The 25,949-nt window shown below is 37.7% G+C and overlaps 1 protein-coding gene across 2 annotated transcripts in view; it reads left to right on the top strand.

Moving 5' to 3' along the window:
* Positions 1–23,704, top strand: part of ARHGAP42 (Rho GTPase activating protein 42) — a 292,609-nt gene extending 268,905 nt beyond the window's left edge. For both annotated transcript variants that reach the window (XM_032426433.1, XM_032426432.1), the window contains 5 exons: positions 935–1,315; positions 1,680–1,836; positions 3,709–3,771; positions 13,744–13,823; positions 14,255–23,704. In XM_032426433.1, coding sequence (XP_032282324.1) covers positions 935–1,315; positions 1,680–1,836; positions 3,709–3,771; positions 13,744–13,823; positions 14,255–14,343 — 770 coding nt within the window. In that variant the 3' untranslated portion in view covers positions 14,344–23,704. The remainder of the gene's footprint in view (positions 1–934; positions 1,316–1,679; positions 1,837–3,708; positions 3,772–13,743; positions 13,824–14,254) is intronic.
* The last annotated feature ends 2,245 nt before the right edge of the window (positions 23,705–25,949 follow it).

Raw genomic sequence — 25,949 nt, 5'->3', positions numbered from 1 at the left:
TAGAACCCTCAGTTTGTTTTTCAGAGTCCATCATCTCTCATGGTTCGTCTCCCCCTCTGACTTCCCCCCTTCATTCTTCCCCTCCTGCTATCTTCTTTTTTTTTTTTAAACATATATTGCATTATCTGTTTCAGAGGTACAGATCTGTGATTCAACAGTCTTGCGCAATTCACAGCGCTCACCATAGCATATACCCTCCCCAGTGTCTATCACCCAGCCACCCCATCCCTCCCACCCCCCACCACTCCAGCAACCCTCAGTTTGTTTCCTGAGATTAAGAATTCTTCATATCAGTGAGGTCATATGATACATGTCTTTCTCTGATTGGAAAAAGTCCTTTCTTTTAAAAATATAAGCAGCTTCTAATTTGTAGCTGACATGACTGGTGCCTTTCAATGAAGAAGGACTCAGATGCATTAACTCAGAATTACTTAACATCAGGAAAATAAAGGCAGAAACATGTCTGTAAAATCCCTCCTTCCAGCGATCTCTTGTAATGTCATCAAAGAATCTTATTACTATTATTTGTGAGTTCTTTTTCAGAAGCAAGTTTTTTAAGTAGTGAGGCCTGAGATCAAGATCTGAGCTGAGATCAAGAGTTGGACACTTAACTGACGAGCCACCCAGGTGTCCCCAGAAGCAAATTTTGTGTGAATTCAAGCCAGCTCACTAATCCTTCAAGAAGTAACATTATTTCATAGGGTCAGGGTACATATAAAATCTTCCTTGAATAGTGTTGAAAACTGCATTCACTAAGTTGAAATGCATGTTCTAAAGCCTTTCTCCAGAACGGATGGCGGTTTTTCACACTGGATACAGGCCTGTTACTCCATTGGGATCAGGTGGCCGCTGAGCGCGTGTGAGAGAGAGAATGGAAGGGTTTGGTTGTGTTGTCTCAGTAGACAGCCGCTGCTGTTTTCTCGCTCCCACCCAGGTGACTCTTACAGCAGCAGCCCAGACAGCACACCCATGGGGAGCATTGAGTCACTCTCCTCTCACTCCTCTGAGCAAAACAGCACAACCAAGTCTGCTTCCTGCCAGCCCAGGGAGAAATCTGGAGGGATTCCTTGGATTGTATCCCCATCACCTTCCAATGGACAGAAAAGTCTTGGACTCTGGACAACTAGTCCTGAATCAAGTTCTAAAGAGGATGCAACCAAAACGGATGCAGAATCAGATTGCCAGAGCGTTGCCTCGGTCACCAGCCCAGGGGATGTTTCCCCACCCATAGACCTGGTCAAGAAAGGGCCGTATGGGCTTTCAGGACTGAAAAGAGCCTCAGCTTCCTCTCTCAGATCCATCTCTGCAGCTGAAGGTAAACCAGATTTGAGGTTATATAAAAGTCATTGTCTCTGTATCACTTGCTGGATTATTCAGCATGATTAAGGAGGGAAAAGTTAATGGTGAAGGGGCTAACAATGCTGTTCCTGAGCTAGGATTTTTAAAACTGTGCACTGGGACTTTTTTCGTGGATCTTTCCATCTCCGTGAGGTGATGTTTTTGTAATTACTGTAGATTGTGATCTCTCTGAGTGATGGGCTGCTGTGCTCAAAGAACATTCTGTACCTTCTCATTTGGGCTTAGAGAAAAATGCTTCCTTTTGTTACGTGCATGTACTGTGTTACTGGTGTTATTTTGTCTGATAGCACCTTGCCTGTTTTCTTGGGTTTTCTCTTTAGGAAGCAAGAGCTACAGTGGATCCATTCAAAGTTTAACTTCTTTAGGTTCCAAAGAGATGCCCAAAGCCCCACCACACCCAGACCTGCCTCCAAAAATGTGCAGGAGGTTAAGGCTGGACACTGCCTCAAGCAATGGCTACCAGCGACCTGGATCTGTGTAAGTGAGAGACAGTTTGTATTTGTTGTATCATCTAGGGATACACAGGGGTTGAGTATGTCCCAAAGAACCTTTAGGAGTCCCGCAGCTGAATGCCTCATCTGTAGTGTGGGAACAGTCAACTTCTGAAGGACCCTGTCCTCTTCTACAAATGGTATATTACAAATTAGAGGAGGCTTAAGATAGATATATTCCACACACATACAATTTCAGTCATTTGCCTTACAAGCAGAACTATGGCTTAATTTAAAGACATGAGATTGGATGTATAATATAGTAGTTCTGGGCTTTGAAACTAGACATTCTGTAAAAGCTAGACATCTGCCTCTCAGCTGAGCCAACTGCCCATATCCCACCTCCCCCACCTCTCTGTTAGAAATGCAACTGCTGTCTACATTGTGAGGGTTTGTTCTCTCTCCTCTCCATCATCTGTCTCCCCTACGTGGAGAACAAGGAGCGTGAAAGGTGAAAGAGAGTACTTTTAATCAAAAGACCCAGAAATGTAAGTTAGGCCGATAGGATAGAGTACATAGATGTAAATAGGAAGGGGACAAAGAAGAGCAAATGGGAACTTGGATAAAGAAGTAAGCAAAATCTAAAAAGGAAAGTTTTTAGCCCTTTCATTTTATTTTCCTGACCTTTACTGAGCTTTCCAAATGCTATAATTACTGGGCACCTTAACATATATTATCTCTTAATGTACTTCATGTCCCTCCACAGTAGGTAGTAGAAACCTCATTTTAGAGATAATGAGAACTAATACTTGGAAAGTTAAGGAGCCCATTTAATTATTCACTGAAAGTCCAGTAAGGCATTCCGGTAAGCCTGTTTCCATAGGAACAGTATCTTAAATTCATTCATTCATCACCTCCTTTGACAAGAACCTTTTGATTATAGCGTGTGTTTGACATACATTATCTCTCTTGGTCAGAAATCCAACTACCACTATATAGACAAATACTATATTTATAAATCTGTCTACTGTCCAGTGTGTACAGTTCTAGCCATTACGGAAAAATAAATTTTAAGCCAATATGTCAATATAAATTCCATCCTTTGTGAGGGAAAGAGAAGATTTGCTTCTGTTTTGTAATTGTACTGATGAAGTAGAAATTAAAATTGAGAGAATATATATTCTGTATTAGGTGTAAAATGACCCTTCATATTATCAACTGCCTAGACGGTGGGAGAAAAGTTTGTCAATTAAAGAAATAAGATACACTTTAAAAATCTAATTTAAAACATCATTCACAGAATTTGAAATTCTCTTTTAGTAAGTATAGAAACTTTTCTAATTACCCCAGGGTGCCTTAGTTTTAATATAGTCTCAGTTTTTCAAATAGATCATGCGCTCCCTCCCATGATTTGAAATAAGATTTGAATCCACAAATGTTTCAGAGTTCCCTCTTTTCACTTTAAGAACTATGTTCAAATATTTAAAAAAAATATGAAACATTTTAGAATTAGTTTTATCTTAGCTATCAGAATGAACAACAGTTCTTTTGTCTTGCTGATTTGATTCTTTCCTTTGGTTCCACAGGGGTCAATATCACTGCCAGAAGCTGAGTGGGGAGAAAATGTTCTTTTTTACTGCTCCCACAGTTTTCTGAAGTAGAAAAGATGAGGACAGTAAGATCCCCAGGGGAGGTAGCCATAGGTTTATTACATCTGGTACTCTATGAGCTGGAGACTAGATCTAAAAATTTCTTTCACATTAAAGCTTAAAACAATTAAAATTCAGGTCAGATTTTGTGGACAGTTCTTAACTAATTATTTTTGGTTTGTGTTAACTGATAACCCCGAATTATACTTTGAACTGAATGATTTTCTGATCAATTTTAATGGAACTTGCATTTTAAAATTATTTTTCAGTGTGGCAGCAAAAGCCCAACTGTTTGAAAATGTTGGTTCACTTAAGCTGGTTTCTTTTGGGCGGTAAGTTCTCAAAAACCTTAAAGTAAAAAATAAATAAATAAAATAGTGGTGATATCGTTGTCTTTTGTTGACATGTTGGGTCATCTTTGACAGCTCTGACCTTCAGGTCTGCCGATGGTCAAATCCACGCCCACTGTCTCTTCAGAGGGAAAATTTTGGTCATGTCTGTAAACAGTATTTAGCCTATCACACTGTTCCAGCGATGCCTCATTTACTAAAATCTTCACAAAAGAAGGGTTCTAAACAAGTTTTCTGAAAGATACAAGTTGCTATAACCCTTGGCACGGCAAAGACTCCTTTGATGACAATTTCTGGAAAGTTTTTAAAAGTGTATTCTTTTTCTTGAAATTTTTTTTAAAGATTTATTTATTTGAGAGAGAATGTGCACATGAATGGGAGGAGGGGCAAAGGGAGAGAGAGAGAAAGAATCTCAAGCTGACTCCCTGCTGCGCACAGAGCCAGACTTAGGTCTCCATCTCACAGCCCTGAGATCACGACCTGAGCCGAAACCAAGAGTCAGACGCTTAACTGCTTAACTGACTGAGCCACCCAGGTGCGCCTCAGAAGTATATTCTTGACTTTTAAAAGTTATAGAACTTTTTCTGGAAGAAGCTTTATGAACATGCATTGAAAAATACGCTTATTTTTAATGGCCACTGTGTTGCTGTAGAGCTGTTTGGCCTAAGCAGCTCTTTTTTTGAGTACAGGTCTTCATTCAGGTTTCCCAGATTTTACCTTCCTCTCTTTTAAAAGGACATAGGTTGTTACATCTTGCCACTAATAATCTGCTTGCTTCTAAGGTTTCGCTTTCCTCTCCTCCTGTTCCAAATTGATCTTCTCATCCACAGTGGGCTTTGGTTTTTAATTTGAATATGTCTGAAGTAATGGAATTTTTTTAGTGTTTTGGTATGTCTGTTTTTGTTTTGTTTTGTTTTACCATCAGCAACAGGTCTGAGTCATTCAATAAATGCTTTCTATTGAAAGAGCATATAAATGAGAGCACTTAAAGAACAAACTTTGATTTTTCCTTTGGATGTACAAAGGCAGTTTTGAGCTTCCCGTGTTTGGCTAATCAAAGCTATGAAGTAAAGGAATCACAGTTAATTGAAGTATCACTGTATAGTTATTTTAAAAGTTATTCAACCACTATGTTGTACACCTGAAATTAATATAACACTGTATATTAACTATACTGGAATTAAAATTTTAAAAAAGTTATTCAACCATAGAATTTTTTATTGACCTTTTAAAAGTATATGGACTTTTTCAGCAAGTGTTTATTAACTACCTACACGATGTTGGGCTTGTTCTAGTTACTAGGGATAACATTGACCTTCAAATTCTGGTTTTTTTGTTTGTTTTTTTTTCCCAAGTCCTAGCAGCGGTCTTTGTGTAGTACTGTTTTCCCAAGTCCTAGCAGGGCTAGGACTTTGTGTATTAATGTTTTTGACTTCACAGAGTAGAGCCACTTTGGTATCTTACTGGGATGTTGGTCAATGTGTTGAACTTACGAACAAATCCCAGTACTTGCATTTACTTTACCTCCATCCATAGTATCTTCACTTTCTTCCCTTTTATCAAGGGATGGTGAAAACTAGATACTGTGCATGTCAGAGCAAACATCATTTCTCTGAAACTGTCATCATTTTTAGGCTTTAGTGTAAGGGATTTAACTTTGCTACTTCTGTCTTGCTCTATAGTTGAATTGCTCCACTAGGTGGAGCCTTTTTATTATGAAGCTCTAGACAATCTGTTAAGTGCTCAAGTTCTGTATCAGAGAGAATCCTTTAAAAACTTTAAGAAAAAAATAATAAATAAAATAAAATAATAAAAACTTTAAGAAAAGAAGCCATTTAATGGAGTAAATCAGAACACTGTCATATACTCAGATGTTCAACAATCAACCTATGCATTTTTAATATGCTTTTAGGTTATACTCTTAAGTCAACTTCTAATGGCTGTCAGCATAAACTTAGAGCTCACTCTGCACTGAAGGTTGGAGTCTTTACTGGTCAACAGTTCCATACCATGTGCTGACAGTGTCAGAACTTTTCACCCAGAGACAGGCACAGTGGAGCACAACCGACGTCAGGGTCAGATAGACCCGTGTTTAAATTCTTGGTCTACCACTTCCTAGTTATAGTAACCTTAGAGTTACATATTTAGGAAATATATTTTCTCTATCTATAAAATTGAAGGTCATAGTTCTTTTGACAAATTGTTGTAAATGTATACTGTAATGTATTTGAAGTACTTGGTAAGTTCTCTGTAGATGGTCTACAATAGTAACTATTATTGTTACTATTTAAGGTGCTTGCTTAAGATATTCAAAGGCTTCTAACTAATACATCAATGGTACTTAATCACTAACTATTAACAGTCACCTGATACTCTTTTATACCATTAAATACAAGTGAACAACACATAGAAGTTGAGGGCATTTCCCTTACTAAACTATAATGCTTATTTTGCTTTCTTTCTAGGGAGTTTAGGGTTACCCCTGAATTGGATCTTGAAGAATGATAGAGCCAGTAGTGGGTAGTAGGATGACTAGCCATGTTTGGGAAAGAGACCAAGTAGGAGATTTCAGTGGATGGCTTTGAAAAACAGGAAAGTAACACCTACAGGAGTTACTGCAGAGTCTGGGTCATTGGGCAGAGGGGTCATCTCATCATGGATATACTTGAACAGATCCAGTGGCTTTTCTAGGAGGTTGTGAAGTGGAAAGAACATTTAAGATGGAATTGGTGAGATTTAAAGTGCCTTAATTAGGGCAGTAACAAAAGCATGAAAAACTATAAGGAGAATTTTATGGATCAGAGCAGGATTTGACAACTGCTTTGATACTTTGGGAATGAAAGACAGGTAAAGAAAATTCCAAGTCTTTGAGACTGAGTGTCAAAAAGAATAGTAATTTAGTTTCTGATCTTAGCTTGTGAGTACATAGGAGGGGAAAGGAAAGTTTTGACCATAATGTTTGAGGAGCCTGAGGAACACTGAAAGGCAGTTAGAAATGTGCAACTGAGGGCACCTGCATGGCTCAGTTGGTTAAGCGTCTGCCTTCAACTCAGGTCATGATCCTGGGGTCCTGGGATCAAGCACCACGTCAGGCTCTCTACTCAGTGGGGAGCCTACTTCTCCCTCTCCCTCTGCCTGCCACTCCCCCTGTTTGTGCTCTCTCTCTCTCTGTCAAATAAATAAAATAAAATCTTAAAAAAAAAAAAAAAATGTGCAACTGAAACCAGGACAGAGCATGGAGTTTGGTGCCATTTGAGAAAGTTCTACAGAGCGGTTACACTGCAAAGATGATAAAGGTAAAGGTACTCAGTGATGGAACTTACTGAGTAAAAAAGGAAAAATGGCCAGTATTGGTCTTTGGTGAATGGTTTAAGTGATTTAAAGCTCAAGCAGAGAAGAATGTGAAGGAATGATCAGAAATAATGATCAGAGTGGTAGAAGCAAAAGTGTGAAGGAGATCATTAGAGGATAGTGGTTTTAATCTCTAAGGCATCACTGGAAATCTTTAAGAAATCAGGTTCAGTGGAGTACGAGGGGCCACTCTTCAAGGGAGCTTGACCTGTAAGCTTGTTAATGTGAAGATTCCTGCATTGCTGCAGACCCTGAAACCAGAATATCTGAGACTGAGATGTGGAGAATACGAATTTTTGACAACCTCCCCAAGTGATTCTTATGTACAAAAAAAAAAAAAAAAAAGTTTGAGAACCACTCGAATAGAGAAAAATGTCATAGTACCTAGCATATCCCTAAGCAGACATTGGTTATTTACAGTTGTTCTCCTTAATCTGGAAAATGGCTTCAAGAGCCAACTGTCACTAGGTTCTGTTTTACCATTATAAAAGGATGTGAAAAATGATATCCATAAAGCCTTTACCTCAACGTTAGTTATACTTGGGCAGAGGGAAAGATCCACTTTTAAAGTAACATAATTTAGGCAAGCTACACAGATATCTTCTGAGGGTTGAATTGGGAATTATGTGCTTGAGAATTGAGAAAATTGGGAGTGCTTGGTTCATTATAAGCAATAACATGTTTCTGTTATCATAATTTCAAACCAATGTTTTGTTTATAATTACAAAGCACCAACACAAAGCTCAACAAAGTCGCCTTGTCCAGTGAGTTTGAGATTTAAGAAGGCTGTCACTGTTTAGAGCATAGTGACACATGCAAGATAGACATAAGATAAATCACTGTGCTACATTAAGAAACAGAAAAGAATCCACGATTTTTAAGAATAACAACTTTCTCTTCTTTTAGAGAATGTAGAGAATAATCATCTAAAAAAAGTGAAGGGAAACCACCTCTGATTTCATTACCTGAAGATAACCACTGTTAACGTTTTGGCTCACAACCACCTAATCTCATCGATGACCATGGTTCTCAAACTTTTTGGTCCTAGAAAGCCTTTATATACATAAAAAAAAATTATTGAGGACCCCCAAAGAGCTTTTGTTTATGTGGGTCATATCTTTTTTTTTTTTTTTTATTTTTTTTTATTGTTACGTTAACCACCGTACATTACCTCATTAGTTTCTGATGTAGTGTTCCATGATTCATTGTTTGTGCATAACACCCAGTGCTCCATGCAGAACGTGCCCTCCTCAATACCCATCACCAGGCTAACCCATCCTCCCACCCCCCTCCCCTCTAGAACCCTCAGTTTGTTTTTCAGAGTCCATTGTCTCTCATGGTTCGTCTCCTATGTGGGTCATACCTTATTTATATTTATTATATTAGAAATTTAAACAGAAATTTTTTTAAATTTATGAATTTATTAAAAAAAGAATAAGCTAATGCAACTAAAGGGTGATAATAGCAACACTTTTTGTTAGAAGACAGAATTGTGATTATTCACTCTTACTTAAGTCAACAATTATCAATAATAGAAGTGATTTTTTTTCAGTGTTATTAAGAGACTTCACAGCTAATATCCAAATAGTCACCAGAAATGTCTTATACCAGCAATCATGAGATGTAGATTCTAGCCTCACTTTTCCAAACTTTAATTTCTCTTGGGCTTCATTTCTACATATAGAAGATGAACCAAGGAAGTAATTGTTTCCTTTCAAAATTCAAACTCCTATCACCTAAGTCACCGATAATCACAAGTCCTCCAGCATTTGGGGGTCACCCTTTTCTGTGAAACTGAGGCAAATAGTTTATGTGTGTACCCCCAGGTCACAACAGGGTCTAGCCTCCCTACCTCTTCCAAAGGCCATATTCTTAATGTGTTTAAGACAACAGAAATTGTTTCACATCTACCACTAACCCAGGCCACATGGGAGCCCACTCCTCTGTTGTGGCCATGCTGCAGTCTGCTTTCGTTCCTTAATGATGGTGACTGCTAAGAGCTCAGAACTGACACCTCTCTTCCTTAATACCACCAAAGCACCATTAATACAATAACAAATATTTTTTAAAGGCCATTACATATTAAAATAAATTTTATGAAAAATATTTTCTAATACAAAGAGTTACATTATTTCACATTTTTACAGACCTCTTTAATATATGGTATAATAGGAAATAAATGGATTCTCATACACACTTCATTTGCTATCAGAGCAATGTCCTCTCAGGGTCCCATCTACCCATCCATCCAGGTTCCCCTTGACTATACTTTGTGAACCACTCCTCTGTGATAAACACAGAAAAGCCCTGAAGGTTGTATTCACTATATTGTTCCAACATAGTGCCCAACACAGGGAAGATGCTCAACAAAATTGTTAAATAAATGAATAAAATACTCATTTTTAACTTAAAAAGACTCAGTTACTGGGGCACCTGGGTGGTTCAGTAGGTTAAGCATCAGACTCTTGATTTCAGCTCAGGTCATGATCTCATGGTTATGAGATCGAGCCCCTCGCTGGGCTCCATGCTGAGTATGGAGACTGCTTGAGATTCTCTTTCTCCCTCTCCCTCTTCCTCTGCCCCTCCCCTGCCTGCTCACACATATGTGGACATTTTCTCTCTCGCTCTGTTACTCACATTTTCACTTCATTTTCAGTGGAGTTGCAATACACGTGCCTTTGACATAAGCAGCACTAACTCTACAGGCTCCCATGGGAGTTCTTTAGCATCAAGGCATTCAATACTCAGACATCCAAGCCAGAAACAGCCAGTATTTGTTGACAACAGCCTAAGAAAGGAACACATGACTAACTGAAGAACTCTCCAAACAGTGACCGGAAAGCAAATGCAGTATTTATCGTAAAGAGTCATGGGCAATTTAGGGGTTTTGCAAGGACACATTTTTTTGTAAAATTTTTACTTTATGTGCTAGCACTGTTTCATGTCATGTATTCTACTTTATTATTTGTAGTAGTTGCCTAGTGCTTTATTGGATTGGTGTGTGTTAATTTATTAAATCTTCTCATGAAGACTTCGTGATTTTTCTGTTTTTAGCTTTTCTATATGTTACTAGTTTGGCACCTTTTTAACTATATCTGTGTGCCTCTCTCCTTCCTTCATACAAAAAGTGTGTGTGTGTGTGTGTGTGTGTGTGTGTGTGTGTATCATTAAGGGGCTCTCCAGAAAATATTGTATCACTTTTGATTACGAGACATTTTAAAATGTTGCTTATATTAAGATAAGCATTGTGAATTTTACACATTCACCCTATCAAACCTTTGTAAGTCTACTCATCAGTAATAGCATTTAGAATTAGGAATGGGTCTTGTGAACAGACCATCCTCTGGATGATAAGGGAAGGAATGGCTTTCAGGATGCTGAGTGTCATTACCTTACTTTCCTATGCAATAAGAAGCAAGATTTTCAAAATTCTTTTTAAAGGATATTAGGATTTTCTGAAGAGAGACTCAATAGGTGACAGTGTTATTTTCACATCTTCAATATACCAAGGCAGTAAAAGAGGAAGCATTAACACCTGGAGAGAAAACTTCACTGTCACAGACTTCTACATTAAATCATCAAAGCTCTCTGCTGAGTTAACACCTGTAGTTATAGATCTCAGCAGAAGAAAATTATACCTGTCTAGTCATATGCACAAATAATTGAAAAGTCATGACAGATAATATTTTGTGCTATGTATTTTTGACACATTTAACAATATCCATTTATTTAGGATTATAATTATTTTACATGCCTCCCCCTTGCTATCCAATCCCATAAAATACTAAAGAGAGAACATTCATGTCTGAAGTATTAACAAAAATAGTTCGGTTGCATTTAGAATATAATTTTAAAAATTATATCATTGTAAGATTATTATATCTTAATGATTTCTATAACTGAAAAGTGTTACCTTACGCATCTCCTAATGATTCAAAGCAGTAAGACTTAATATTAGAGGAAATTTTTGCTGTTAGAAGATTTGATTTTTTGAGAAATCTACATATTTTTAGAGAAATGACTCTGGAACCCTCAATTACATCAGACATCAGATTATGTCAGATCAAATTATACCAAATTATATTAGATTAAATGATTATAATTGACTGGAAGGTTTATAGGAAAAACTAATATTCTGTCTATTTAAGATTACCATGAACTGGTTCTTAGAAGTCTTCATAACTTGGCAATATCCTCTTCCCGCACACCCACGCCCATGTCAACCAACACATCCGTGCACACGCATTCATGTGCATGCATGCACATACACACACATACACATGGCTCTTTAGTGTAGGAGTCCTGTCCTTCTCTGGGTACCTGTACTTCCTCAGTTCTTCCTTAGACCATGTTGCATTGGGCTAGTAGTCATTTCTATTTTTTTTTTTTTAAAGATTTTATTTATTTATTTGACAGAGACACAGCGAGAGAGGGAACACAAGCAGGCGGAGTGGGAGAGGGAGAAGCAGGCTTCCCGCGGAGCAGGGAGCCCGATGTGGGGCTCGATCCCAGAAACTTGGGATCATGACCTGAGCCAAAGGCAGACGCTTAACGACTGAGCCACCCAGGCGCCCCGTAGTCATTTCTAAATCTGCCTGCTGAAGGCTGTCCTAGCAAACTTTCTGAAAGTACAGCCTGAGACTCACCTCATGAAATAGACTCTGGGGGTAGGAACATAATTTTTCTCTAATTTTTAACTTTCTAATTTTCAGATATCTGTTTGGGAACTCCAGTATAAATGACCTAGTCTCATTCTGGAAGTGTAGGGAGTAAGACCCAGCATCTAGCTCCAAAGGGAAATGAAATAATGTTACACTATTCTTTGAGAGAGTTATAGATAGCAAACACTGCTTGCTGATGCTTTTTTGCAGGTAAAGTACTGAGACCTCAGGGAGGAAAGGCAGGGTGCCTTCAGTCTTAAAAGGACTCATCATGTAGAAAACAGAGCCCAGAGCATCTTACCTTTTTTCCCATTTATTGATTCAGCAAATACTGAGTTACTAAGCATCAAGCATCATTCATGGAGCTTATATTCTAATTGGGGGGAGATTATAGAAATATCAATAGTAACAACAGAATACCAGATATTAACACCATGCAGACTTAAAACAGGTGAGTATGATAATTCCCCAGGCAACTATTTTACAGTGTGTGCTCAGGAACACCTAACCATTAGCAAAGCTTAGGAAATTTAAGATGAACTAGAAGTGCAAAGCCATGTGAAGATCAAGAGGAAAACATCTCAGGGCGCCTCGGTGGTTCAGTTGGTTAAGCATCTGCCTTCAGCTCAGATTGTGATCCTGGGGTCCTGGGATTGAGCCCCCCCCCCCCCCCCGTCGCTCTCTCTGCCTGCTTCTCCCTCTCCCTTTGCCTGCCACTCCCCTTGCTTGTGCTTTCTCTCTCTGTCAAATAAAATCTTAAGGAAAACATCTCAGGACAAAGCCCTGATAGTCCTGAGGTGAGAATGAGTTTGAGGAGGTGAAGGCAGGCCAGTGTGACTATAGTGTAGTAGGTGAGCAGAGGCAGGTATGGAAGAAGCAGGAGATACTGACAGGTACCTGATTATGCGTAGTGTGGAGGCTACCTTTAGAAACCAGTTGAAGGGTTGTTTTCAGGGAAATAATGTCATCACATGATCATCAGAACCTTTTTCAAGCTGCCCCCTGGCTGCTCTGTATAGAATGGATTGTAAGGAGACAAAATAGGAAGGCTAGAGGATTTAGAAAGCTAGGAAGCCGTTTAGTGAGCCACACCAGAAATGACTTTAGCTTGGACTCTGGTTGTGATACAGATGGTGAGAAGTACGTGAAGTCAGAATAACTTGCACATTGTGTTGCCAAGGTAATTGGATGTTGAAGAATAAAGGTGACTTGACTGGTGACTTGATGAGCAGCCTCAGTTGATGGCTTTTTAGTATAGACTCAAATATTTAAAAACAGATCTCATATAAAACTCTGAAATTCTGGCTTCTCTTAAGAAAAAGAGTATCTGGTTACATTGAGTCTGAATTCTCATGTGAGTGTTGGTTTCCTACTTTAGGAGATGGGTGTAGGCTCTGGTTTACAAAGCCTCCATCTGTCCTCATTGTCTCCTTGACAATGAGGCTGTTGTTGGTTGCCATTTATCATCAATTTATCCTATCGTTTTTCTTGTATCATGCCCACTTAATTTATTTAATATACTCTGTAGGCCTTTAATTTTGGGGTCTCACCTCTGATAGTCTGAAAAGAAAGTACATAAAAAGCTTTAGGGTACCTATGAATATCTAAATAAGTGTAAAAATGGCCTGTTTGCCAGTATACTCTTATATAATAGTATTCTTTAAAACCAGTTTGTGCTGTTATAAGCCAGGTTAATCACCCTTGGGGACATTTCCTGGAAACACAAGACAGGTTTTTGGTGTGCTGTCAATGTTTGATTTCTTGATCTGGTTACACAAGTGTACTCAGTTTGTGGAAGATGCTCTTATGCACACTTACATGTGTGTTTTATGTATATTATACTCCAATTACAACTAAAAACTAGTATCAATTTTAAGAATAATTTAAAGTATAAATGTACTTGAGTGTTGTGGATTTCATAAATTGCTTTTTGCTCTTTCAGCCAAGCCAAAGCCATGTACTCTTGTAAAGCAGAGCACAGCCATGAGCTTTCCTTCCCACAGGGGGCGATATTTTCTAATGGTAAGTCTACCCATTCCCTTCCCTTAAGTTCATTATCATGGGGAAGATGAAGGAATAGTGTAGGGAAAAGAAGCTAAAATAGAAGCCAGGAGACGCAGAATCTAGTCCAGGCTCTGCCTCTCATAACCTGTACCAGTGAATGCATCACATTCCTCTGCAGCCCAGTTTCTTCCTATGTATTCAAGAGAGGCAGAGGGAACAAGGGTTGGGGGAGGTAGGAAAGATGGAAGGATGGGAGGGATTGGGGAGGAGGAGAGATTGGTTACATGAATGCAAAGGACATTTCCAGCCTTAAAGGTGCTGTGACGTTGTTTTGACAACTTGAGTGTATATATGCAATCTGATGTGGATTTTTACCCATTTATGTATATAATTATTTGAGGCTAATGTTGACTGAATGACATTTGTTTTTTTTTTTTATTTTTTGTCAGTGTACCCATCAGTGGAACCAGGATGGTTGAAAGCAACTTATGAAGGCAAAACAGGACTAGTTCCAGAAAACTATGTTGTCTTCTTCTAATACTGTTTAGTGGATGGCAGTATCTTCATGGTATCCATGGTAACAATAATAAGTGCTATGATTTTATCTGACACAGATATGGGAATCAGCCCACTAAATGAAAAGTAAATTTCTGTTAAGTTTCTACACCAGCAGACTATGTAGCTCCCTATAAATGGAAAAGAAAAAAAAATGCTTAAATTGCTTGCCATGCCATTCTTTTTATTTTTTACTTCTTGACTGGTTTCTTATTTTAAAATCTTTCTTCCCCTGTTTTTTCTGATAAGTAACTCTACACATTGTCTCTTCCATAACAATTGTAGAATCTCAAATACTGTGTTAAGTACTGTATCCCAGAAATTTGGAAACTAGAAATTTGCTATAAGGATTTTTAGATATGTCCTTTACTGTCTGGCATTCTCTGAGGAACCTTGAAATCATTACTTAAAAATGTAATTTAAATTGTTCATTTGTTTTTTTTCTTAAGAATTTACTTCTTTTATATATGATTGTTTTGCTGGTCCTAAACATTTCAAGGAATAAGTTTTTTTTTTTAACATAAGTTTATTTTTATTTGTTTACCAAGTAGATGATATTCAAAAGGAATAATGTATATGATGTCTATAAATGAAATCAAATTAAGTCATACACTGATTTCAATATAAACACTCCATTCAGCATTCCAGATGCCTTCTATGGGCATAGCAGGGATTAGCAAACTATTTCTGTCAAGGCCTGATAGTAGATATTTGGGAGTTTTGCAGACCGTGAAGGTCTTCACCATAATACCCAACCCTGCCATTGTAGCAGAAAGCACCCATAGACCATGAATAAGCAAATGAACATGGCTTACTTAGTACCAATACAACTTTATTTATGGACCCTGAAATTTGAAAGTCAAAATTCTCACATGTCCTGGCATGTCATCCTTCTTTAACTTCTTAAAATCCATTTAAGAATAGAAGTATTTTAGCTGATGAGCCATACAGAACTGGTGGTAAGCCAGATTTGATTCATGGGTCTTGGTTTGCTGACGCCTGGTTAAGAGGATGTATAAAGCTATCTTTATAATTTGGGGATTTTATGAAATTGTACTATATTAACATATAAATAACAACACATAACATGTAATTTTACTACATCAACATGATAAGTCATATGCATATATCGTCTCCTAGTGGCATCACAAAATATAACTACAGTAATAGGAAAACAGTGTAAAAAGTGCAGTTTTAAGGCATGCAGCCTGAATTGTACTTGTGACACTGTAAAGTGTCAACATATATTATTGTTATCTAATTTTAATTTTGGCTTTTGAGAAATTCTTGTACAAATGAATAAGATGTTTTTTAAAGACACTAGTAGAAAAGCTATGCATTTTAAATTCTACACTTAATTGCAATAGAAACCAAACATAAAGATACAGGATTCTTAAATTATTTTGAGCCACAGAATTTAAAATTGCTTAGTCATCTTTAGCAGGAATAAAATCTGTACATGATTTTCTTTTATGCTTTTCAGTTTACAGCCTTTATTAAGAATTCACTGAATTTATAAAACATAGAAATAGGTATTTACTACCAATTTAAATGTATCACCAACATCTAGTCATGCATCAGCCATTATTTCTGTTATTTCTATTTCAATTATTCTAAAATGTTATTTCTATAAATACCTGCATGTGGCAAAGAGCCTTTTTTCTCAAGATTCCAAAAAGCCGGTTGCTCACCATTGCCCCCCACAGGACTGGTCCACTGGGCCATGATATTTTACTTGTTACTTCGGAGTTCTCCACTGTACAGACACACTCAGGTATTGACTGCATAGAACTCTTTTTATGTGATAATATAATCTGTAGTCTCAATTTCTTCTACTTTAAATGAATGTTTCTAGAGTTAACAGGTTAAATTATGTGTGCACACATATACACACAACTATGTCTTGGAGCATTTATGCTTTTAAAATTAAAAATGGAATACTAGATTAGAACTTAAAAAGAATAACTGTAGGCAAAGTCACAACCAGAAATAAGTATCAGTGCATTGAAATAAAGGAATGAAAAATATTTAATGTTGTAAAAATTAGTAATATAATGAAAAAATCTGATAAATGTTTATTTTTTACCTCCTGCTATTGATCTTTGTATACTTATAATCAGGTGTTGCTAGAGCTTTTTGGTCTCTAGATCCTTGGTGGCCCTTACTAGTAATAATAACATTGCTAACACCCTGACTACCCTCTGCTGGAACAGAAGGTAGTTTTTCCAATGTACCAGTCCCTTAGTTATATGACACTCTCAGTTTAAACACCCTTGCCATCATCTGGCATCCTACTAGATTAGAACCTCTTAATGGCAAATTGATTTTCTTTCAAAGACCAACTTGACTCCAAAGAAAGATTCAGAATTCTACTTCACTTGCTGCTGCATAGAGAAATCTCAGCCTTCATTTTATTTTAACACAGACCAGAGTGTTCCTTCCTCTGAGTTGTCTGAGAGCTAATTCTGCTGATGATCAGTAAGGAATTAAAGGTTTTGTTGTATAAGACATGAATGTGAAGCCCAGCTTTCCTTTCTCATACTGAGGCATTTATTGTGGCATTACTTACTATGGTCCCTTTTTTGAAATAGACATACAAGTGCTTTTTCAAATTGTACTTCTTTTTGCAGTTTTAACATTATAGACTTATGGGTATGGTCCTTTTTCCTTCATATTGATTATATGTGTAAGTCAGTCATGGCCATATACTGCAGACAGACTAATGCTGCTTTTCCTTAGAAATAAGTTTCCTACAGATGAGGTGTTTATGAGCATTGAGAAAATCAAGACACGTGCTCTAAATTACGTGAAGTATTAATTACACAAGAAGGTGATGGCAGTCATTGAAACAGGATCACATTAAAAGTTGTAACCACATTTAATGATGAAACTTTAGCTTTTCGGGGACAATATGAAGATACGTTAGAATTGCCACATGCACACCTTCAGAATGCACAGTGTGGACACCCTAAACACCTCTTACAGTATAATCAGTGTGAGGGAGAGATTGATAAGTCTAAGTTAATCATCTTGTGTACAATGTGAAAATATCAAGTACAAAACATTTATGTATTTAAAAAGTGACTCTTTTGTTATGCCATAACTCTACCAAGTTTATAGAAACTAGTCAGTTAACTAAAGGCTTTTCTTTGTGTAAATGTCTGAAAAGTAAAATAATCTTTGTATTCCTGTGAAGTCCATGAAGTATGAGGAAGTGCCATTTCTTCTTGTTTGATTTGAGTGGTTTTGGTAGTTGTCTTGGCTCTCTGTGCTTTGTAATGTGAGTGAGGGCAACCAAGTTTCTCAACAGTGGCTTCTTGGCTAGCTCTTTCAGAGATGGTGGAGGAAAAAAAACGTACTTTATAATCTCAAACTATCCAAGTTCCCAAGTAGGGAAAATAAAGATACACAATAGCTTTTATGCTTACTCTATGATAATTGGTTTTACATATTGCAGCACGCCTTTTAAAAAAACACCAGGTTGAAAAAAAAAAAAAAGTCCATTAGGTTGTAAGGAAAAAAAGTTTAGCACCGTAATCCTGTGGTGATAACCTCATTCACCTTATTACTCCCAGCCTCGTTGTTCAGGTCTGTGTTTATTTCTGATATGAGAAGGATGTCATTCCTATGGATGCTGGTGTAGGAGAGTCCTTCAGAGCCTTCTTTCAAACAACGGTACCTGTAGTATGCCCCTTAATTATGTATTCAGGATGCTTTAATTAGCATTTAGAGCTCCAATTTGAATTATATTTTATTGACTTATTGACTTACAAGTCAGTAAGACCATTTACAGTCAGATTTTGTTCTTTGTTTTTACAGTACCTTGGTAACTTGCAGCCGTTACTATGTATGATCTAGTAACATCACTGAGTAGGACCCCAAATCATATCTCCTGGTAAAGAAAAAAACAAGAGAATTTACTATTGTCCAGAAATTATTTTGCACTTGACTAAAGGTTTCCCATTATGGTAAAAATTGCTATTTACTTTTGGTTCCTATCTTTTTTGGTTACCTTCAAAAATCAAAACCATTTTTACAAATGAAGTTAATCTTTTTGAATAGTCTGTGTCCCGCCTGTCTCCTGTTGACCTACAGACTTTTACCAGGTATTTATCAACTGGTCTTAGTTGATACATTCACTGTATCCATTAGTTGTCACCAAAATCTCCCTGCTTCAAATGTGCAATCTTAGATGAACTCTGGCTTATAAGTGGCATGTGCTTTTAAAGGATCAGATCAATAATAAATAAGATTTTTCATTTTTTATGGCAGCTGCATCCACTGTTTTAAATCAGGAATTTCAAATAAGAATGTTGACAGCACTCGCAGTGAGCCATTGGCAGAAAACCGATCTGAATATCCTAGAACAGTGTTCAGAAGCTGTTGTATTAGTTAGGGAAGCCAGTAGGTCATCACTTCCCTCCCTGGCCCTCAAGAGAGATGCCAGGTTGAGAGGTAGAACGATTCTTGGTGCTATGGGGAGAAATGGAGTCTATGTGTTTACTGAGGAGTCCCAAAAGGCAGGAGTCATTTATAGTTACTACAAACATAAATATCCATCATCCAAGATGTTCATTATAGGGCTATATTAGGAATTTAAGTGAGGGGGGGGGGTGGGGGCCAAAGGTGCTGACACCACCTAATTATGACCACTTTCTCCCCTTTGTACCATCTGCCATCTCTCAGCAGTGTTTCCTTTGGGCTTTACCCTCCCAGGGTTGAGAGTAGCCTGACTTTGCCTTAAATCCATTCAGTCTCTTAGATTAAAAGTGTGCATTGTTTTCTCTATGGCAGCATGTTAGAAGTTTTATATATGGCTTTGCATCTTCATTTACCTTTTTACAGAGAACACTGCCTGCACATGATTTATGCTTAAAATCAGATATCATCACATTGAGGGCTGTGACTTCAGGAAGATCTGAAACCTTTACAACTAAATAGGGAGTTTGGCAGGGAAGATGACATTTTTTAAAAAATTCAGAATCCTATTTATATACTGTTAAAATTTGAAGTACTATAGTTTATATTAAAATTGAATATTTAGATATTATATTTCAGTACTAGGAATTTTTTTGTAGCCACTAACATGACAGATTAATAAATATGATGAAAATGATTGTCAGTAAATTATCATATTGAATTGTTTGTAGTGTTTCTGTATTTGTCTTCACTTTGTGTATATATACACACATATACAAAAATATGTAAATAACCTCATGTTATTCCTAATTTCAATTGCCACATATCTTTAATGTATGTTGACACTGTATTTTAAATTACTTAAAAAATAAACCATGTAAGCACATTTTAATTTAGTCTTTGTACTTCAAGAGCCACTGTGTTGGATTCATATAGAGAAAAAAACAAAGTTTCAAATACTGTGAATGGTCATTTTGAGTGTGGCTGAGTGGAAAATCATAGAATTAATAATCTTTTCCTGACAGTTGGACCTTTCCCTGAGAAATTGGCATTATGACAGATCAGGAAAATGTTAATGTTGGTACCTATTAATGATGCAGGTGTCTACCAGAGAGAGAAGTAGATGAGCCACAAACAAAATATCAAATATAACAGGTATGCAGGCTTACCCGAAAATATAAGTTTGCAAAAGTTTACAAATGTGCTATGGAAGAAGTATCAGCATGAAAACTACACCCTTAGTTTTTTATTAGTTTTATGACCCTTTGGGTCACTATTTGACTTCTACCTAAAATTTTGTTTTTCTGTATCAGAAAAAAAGAGAATCATGTATTTATTTTGTGCTGCTAAGTGGATTGTTGGAGTGCAACACTTACCTTGCAGAAACGTAAGCCTGACAGATTAATAATAGGTCCACTGAGCATACAACTTGATTTGCTCAACTGGATTGTACCTTCCTCAGTATTAGAAGAGAAGCAATAAATTCATGACACAAGACTGTTGAGATAAAAAGACTAATGTGAATAAATTCCAGTATGAGTAAGCAGGAAAGGACTCCTCGTATAGGTATTAGAAATCATCGTGGATCAGCCACTGTTTGAGAATGTTGGGTTGTAAGGAATCAACCTAGGCTGGACTCCCTTATAATAACTGATATTTTAGAAATAACAAAAACTAACTCCCAATAGCCAAAACTAGAATGGTTTGAACAACAAAATAAGTAATATATCAGATGATTGGGTTATGACCCAAATTATAAAATATCCATGAATCTATACTGATACAAAGGACAATAAATTTTGTTTATATAAACACATGTAAAATAGGGAAGAGACAGATACTCTTTAGAGAAGAATTCCAAATAATTGGAATTATTTTACTCTTTCCTCTAGGTGGTAGAGTTTAACTTTTCCCTTGTTGAGGATGGGCTGTTAGACTTAGTGACTAATTTCCAAAAAGAGTATGGAAAACGATTGTAACTTGACAGAGAAGCCTGTCAGATACTATCCTAACCAAGTGATAAAAGTTAACATCATCAGTGATACCATGTGGTTATCTTGTAATCCATAATATGATGTGATGAGAAAAGCTTGTCAACTCTGTGGTTTTCTTTCCCCAAACCCATATCTCCAGTCTAATCATAAACAAACACCAGACACATCTGGATGGGGGCCATTCTACAAGATAGATACTAAATCAGTAATTCTCCAGACTGTCAAGGTAATGAAAAATAAGAAATTGTCACAGATAAAAGGAGAACTGGGAAACCAGACAGCTGAATGCATTGTGAATCCCTGGATTAGATCCTGGAAAGGAAAGAAGACATCAGTGGAAAAACTCATGATATCCAAATAAAGTATAAAATTTAGTTAAGAGTGAAAAAAAAAGAAAACAGTAACAAAATCAGCCACAAGATCGTGACATGAACTGGAGCCACCTTATCTCCTTTTTGGAATTTAAGTCACTTTTATTCAAGATTTAAATACTTTCACGTTTTTCTCCACTAAATTTTGGGATCTGGGAGCAGGACATATCACTAGTTCATTGCTGGGTTTCAGGCAGTTGAGATCAGCTTGGTATACACCACGGCCTGCCCCTTTCATTAAATGAATAAATTCACTAGCAAAGGAATAATCATTGTAAACTGTTTCAGGATTTAGATAATGCAGTTGTAGGCTTGGGTTGTTTTCTGTCTCTGTCTTCTTGCCCAGGAATAGTGGAATTCATTCTTTAATATCCTGTGAATGTATGGTTCACCATACATATGTATATATCAGTGGAGTAAACATATCCCCCCACACACGGATATTATGTGTTCTTAAGGATTAGACACAGATTTGCTCTCCTCAGTACTGGACCTATAAAAACTTGGTTGATTGAGCTGAATGATTTAAGGATGATGTTGAAGAACTCAACTTTCTAAACCATTAAACACAAAATAACCCCAAAATAAGCTATGTTATACTTAACAGTTGAATTTCTTGAGCCAAAGAAGTTGTACTGTTAAAATTTCACACAGCCAAAAATTTAGAAGCAAAATCTTTTCCAAGTTTTTTATACAATGGTTCAAGTTGTTAAAAAAAAAAATGTAGATGAAAACATTTGAAACCTCTTTATGTAGGATGCCCTTGGAAACACAAATCCCCAAAATACTAAAATTGAATGCTTGTGAATGCTGTTTCTGGATGTTTAGGTTAAATGAGTCAAGCATGGCATTCAGCAGGACTCTGCTTGTTGATAGAAATTAGTTATCTGAAACATTCTACCTCCAAATTGCCGGAAGCCTGTCTACTGAAAAAGATTCTCAGGGTAGGCTGGGCTAGAGAAAGAAAAATAACAGCCTATCTCCCAATCCTCATTATGGTTTTAAATATTCACTAAATCACCTATTTACAGAAAGATTTTTCACAGAATGAATGAATCATAAGTTGCCTTAGCAAATATACAGTTTAAATGCCTTTCAAGCATTTTTGAAGTAACAATTATTTCTTCAAATAAATCTGACTTGAAACAATATGTTAAATATGATCCAAGCTACTAGAATGTGTGCTTACATGTGTGTTAAAGAATGCCTTCCTTCCTTCATCCAGGCCCACAGCCTATCTGGCATCTCCCTAGAACACTTAGGGCTTTTTAGAACAAGTATGGAAATGACTTAGTCTAAATTTCTGCAAATTTGGAGACTGGGGCCATATCAACCCCTTTATAGCAGAATCATGACTCTTCTCTCTGCTGTTATCTGACCACTAACTTCTTGAATATGTGGGGAGGGTAGCTTCTCCTATGCTTTGATCTTTCTGAAGTCTAACCTTATCTGAAAAGGATATCCTCTGATAAATATCTTCCCTGATAGGCACACAGGGAGCAGAAAAGCCAAAAAAGTAAGATTCAACCAAACTTGGCTGTTAAAGGAGAAAGACTTTTTTTTTTTTTTTAATTTTTGGTGTGTGAAAATTTCTGAAAATAGGTATAAAATACCTAGCCCAGTGCCTTGTACCTAGTAGGTATTACTGGATAGCTATATTAAAGACTCCAGGGGTTTTATAGTTGAGTTTGCAAATTTCTGATGTAAATGGCAAAAGAATCAGTGAAACATTAAACAGTACCGATAGAAGTTAAATCATGGCTCCCAAATGTATGGTCAACAGCCACTAAGGAAATGTTCTCCCTTACACTGTTACGTGATCCTCTGATACTACTAGACACAGCCACTGGGTGTCTCTCTCTCTCTCTCTTTTTTTTTTTTTTTTTAGGAAAGAACACAGACTGGAAGGTTAGTTTCTCTGACCGAATGTCACATAGTTGTTGGTGGTAGAGCTACAAGGTGTCGTTCTTTGAAACTCAGTACTCTTTACAATGAACCACCTTTTTAGTACACCAAGTGAAGTATGATAAAGCTTTATGTATCACCACACTTGAAAGAGTTCTTTGGCAAACAAGCTTATCCCAAAGAAAGATGAAGTTGGTGAAGAGACTAGAAACCCTATCCTCTGAAAAATGTTTTAGATCAGAGTGTTGTTCCTCCCAAGTGTGACCTTTGGACCACTTTAAAAGCTGTTTACAAATGCAGAACCTCAATCAGGATCTGCATTTTAACAAAACTGCAAGATAATTTAGATAAACAGGGCAGTTTGAAAAGCACAGGTTTAGCAGAACTTTGAATGAGGCCTTTGGGAATATCAGGGCAAAAAAAGACTGGACTCATGTCTTATAAAGGCCAAAGATAGAATCTTGGAAGAAGTCACAAAGATTGAGATTAAGGTTTAAAAATAATTTTATCATCAAGTATTCTAAAAAGAGAACTCAGGAAACAGCTTTCCATTGTAGGGAGTGTTCAAGTGCATCTGGGTGACTGACCGTTTGTCAAAATTTCACAGAGAAAATAGAAAAATTCAATGAGTATTTGAACCAGTCTCGAAAAGCAATTCTCCAGCACCAAGACCTGTGCAAGTCATTGGAAATCTTGAGTAAATTAGATATTATCCTTCCTTTCAAGAGAACCATGGTTTAGGGGCACCTGGGTGGCTCAGTCGTTAAGCGTCTGCCTTCGGCTCAGGTCATGATCCCAGGGTCCTGGGATCGAGCCCCGCATCGGGCTCCCTGCTCCTCGGGAAGCCTGCTTCTCCCTCTCCCACTCCCCCTGCTTGTGTTCCCTCTCTGGCTGTCTTTCTCCCTGTCAAATAAATAAAAAAATCTTTAAAAAAAGAGAACCATGGTTTATTTGGGTAACAGGTAAGTAAAAGTCAGTAACATGTTATATGATGAAATGCTAAAAAGAGTAAGTATTGGGGTGCAGAGAAAGGGCACTATTCTGAACCCAGAAGATGGCAGAAGTGATGAAAAAGAAGATAGGTTGGATATAGAGAAAGACAAGTGTGAATTGATTGTAACTTGGTGGATGATGTCATCATCCAGCCAAATTTTGGCTGAGGTGAGAAGCTGAAAGGAGTGGATCTCCCTGTAATAGATTGGGATTCCACGTTGCATGGAGGAAGAGGCAAATAGAGGAGTTGGGGAGAGGGGAGGAATAGAGTGGGTGATAGGGAAGGGCTGGGATAAGCTGTATTTATTCTTTTTTTATGTCTTCATCCTTTCAACTAACATAGTGCCACGCACTGTTGTAGTTGCTCAGCATTCAAAAAAGAATTAGACATGGTCTTTGTTCTTAAGGAGTTCATAGTTCAATGAAGGAGACAGACATGAATTAAGGTAAGTGTGATAGAGGTACAAAGTGTGAAAGGAGCACACAATAACCCCAAAATTTATAGGGGAAAGGAAGGCAGAGAGGATCAGAGGAGGTTTTATACACAGAAACATCTTAAGTAAACCCTAAAGGCTAGAACATCACAGAGAATGAAGACCTAAAGACTTAAAGTTGAATGGAGTTTCTGATGGATTAGATCTAGTTCTAAGTAGCTGCGAAGCTGAGTGCTTGCATGGGCACAGTGATGTCATTGTGGAAGCATAGGATGAGGTAAAAAAAAAAAAATGTAAAAAACAGGATTGATTGCATGAAGGCCAATCTGAGGAGGCAGTGAGGTTTAGGGAGGAGAATGGTGTACTCAGATTCACCTTTAGAAAGACTGGAATGAAGGGATGAGTTCAACTGAATGTTGTGTCCGGCACTGCAGGAATGGGGCTGGAGAGGCAATGTTTCATAAACACTACAAAAATGAACAGGCCAGACAAGGAAATGACTCATTTGATAGGTCAAAGTGACATGACATGACCATTTTGAATGAGTAATTTAGAAGATTCATATGGGCTCAGATGTCTGTAGGTTGCTGAGGAAGGAATCAGCAATAAAGACAGTGAGCAAAGTTATCAAGGCTGAAAGAGGCTGCCAAAAGCACTGGGCAAAGTGAGTGGCTGGAACTGGTTAGTAGATTTGGTGATGTGGGCTCACTTGGCCTAAGCTATTCCTCGTTCTGGGAGCACTGCAGGCGCTGACGAGCAAGGCTTGGAGATGGATGGCTTCATGCCTCCCCCTAAAATCCAGGGGCTTTCACTTGAGTTTCAAGGGTAGGCACAGGTGGTGGGGGTGGGACGTGTGAATTCCCTAGGTTGTATAGTAAATGTACTGTGTCTAGATATGCACATTTTTCCCCCAGGAAGAGGGGCCATAGATAACAATGATTCAAAAATTTCCACTCCACATTTGACCTACCTCCTCCCCAACACTAAGGGTAACAAATGAGTGCTGCGTACACAGTAGCTAAAAGTTGTGGCTGGAATGTCTGTTTGAACCCAGGGTCCCCAGTGTGGAAGACCAGAGTGGAGTTTAACTTGGGGCCAGCTTGATCTCTTCCCGTATCAGGCTGAGAAAGGAATGATTCTCTATAGACGAAGCTTAAAAGCACAGGCCAGCCCAGTAATTTGTGCCTATTTGGTGAGGGAATGCTTATAGAGACCACAACAGGTATCAGGGGAAAATAAAGAGGAGGGGCCGCTGAGTGTTGTGGAACATTTAGGCTCCAGTCTTCATTCAGTCTGTTTCCTGGGGCTGGGTTGTGACCAGCTAAGGAGGTAGCTTTTTTTCTGCTTTGTGAACTTAGGAGATCCATGTGCCAGAAAGAATTCTTCTGGCACTTGTAGAGCAAAAAAGGGCCCTGTCATTCTCTCCCCCGTGACCTTTGAGGAGTCCAGGAGCAGGCCAGGTTTTGCTCTACC

Source organism: Phoca vitulina, unplaced genomic scaffold (assembly GCF_004348235.1).
Source record: "Phoca vitulina isolate PV1807 unplaced genomic scaffold, GSC_HSeal_1.0 scaffold34, whole genome shotgun sequence".
NCBI classification, from domain to species: Eukaryota; Metazoa; Chordata; class Mammalia; order Carnivora; family Phocidae; genus Phoca; species Phoca vitulina.
Note: the sequence above shows the minus strand (reverse complement) of the source record. Positions and strands in the feature narration are given on the sequence as shown.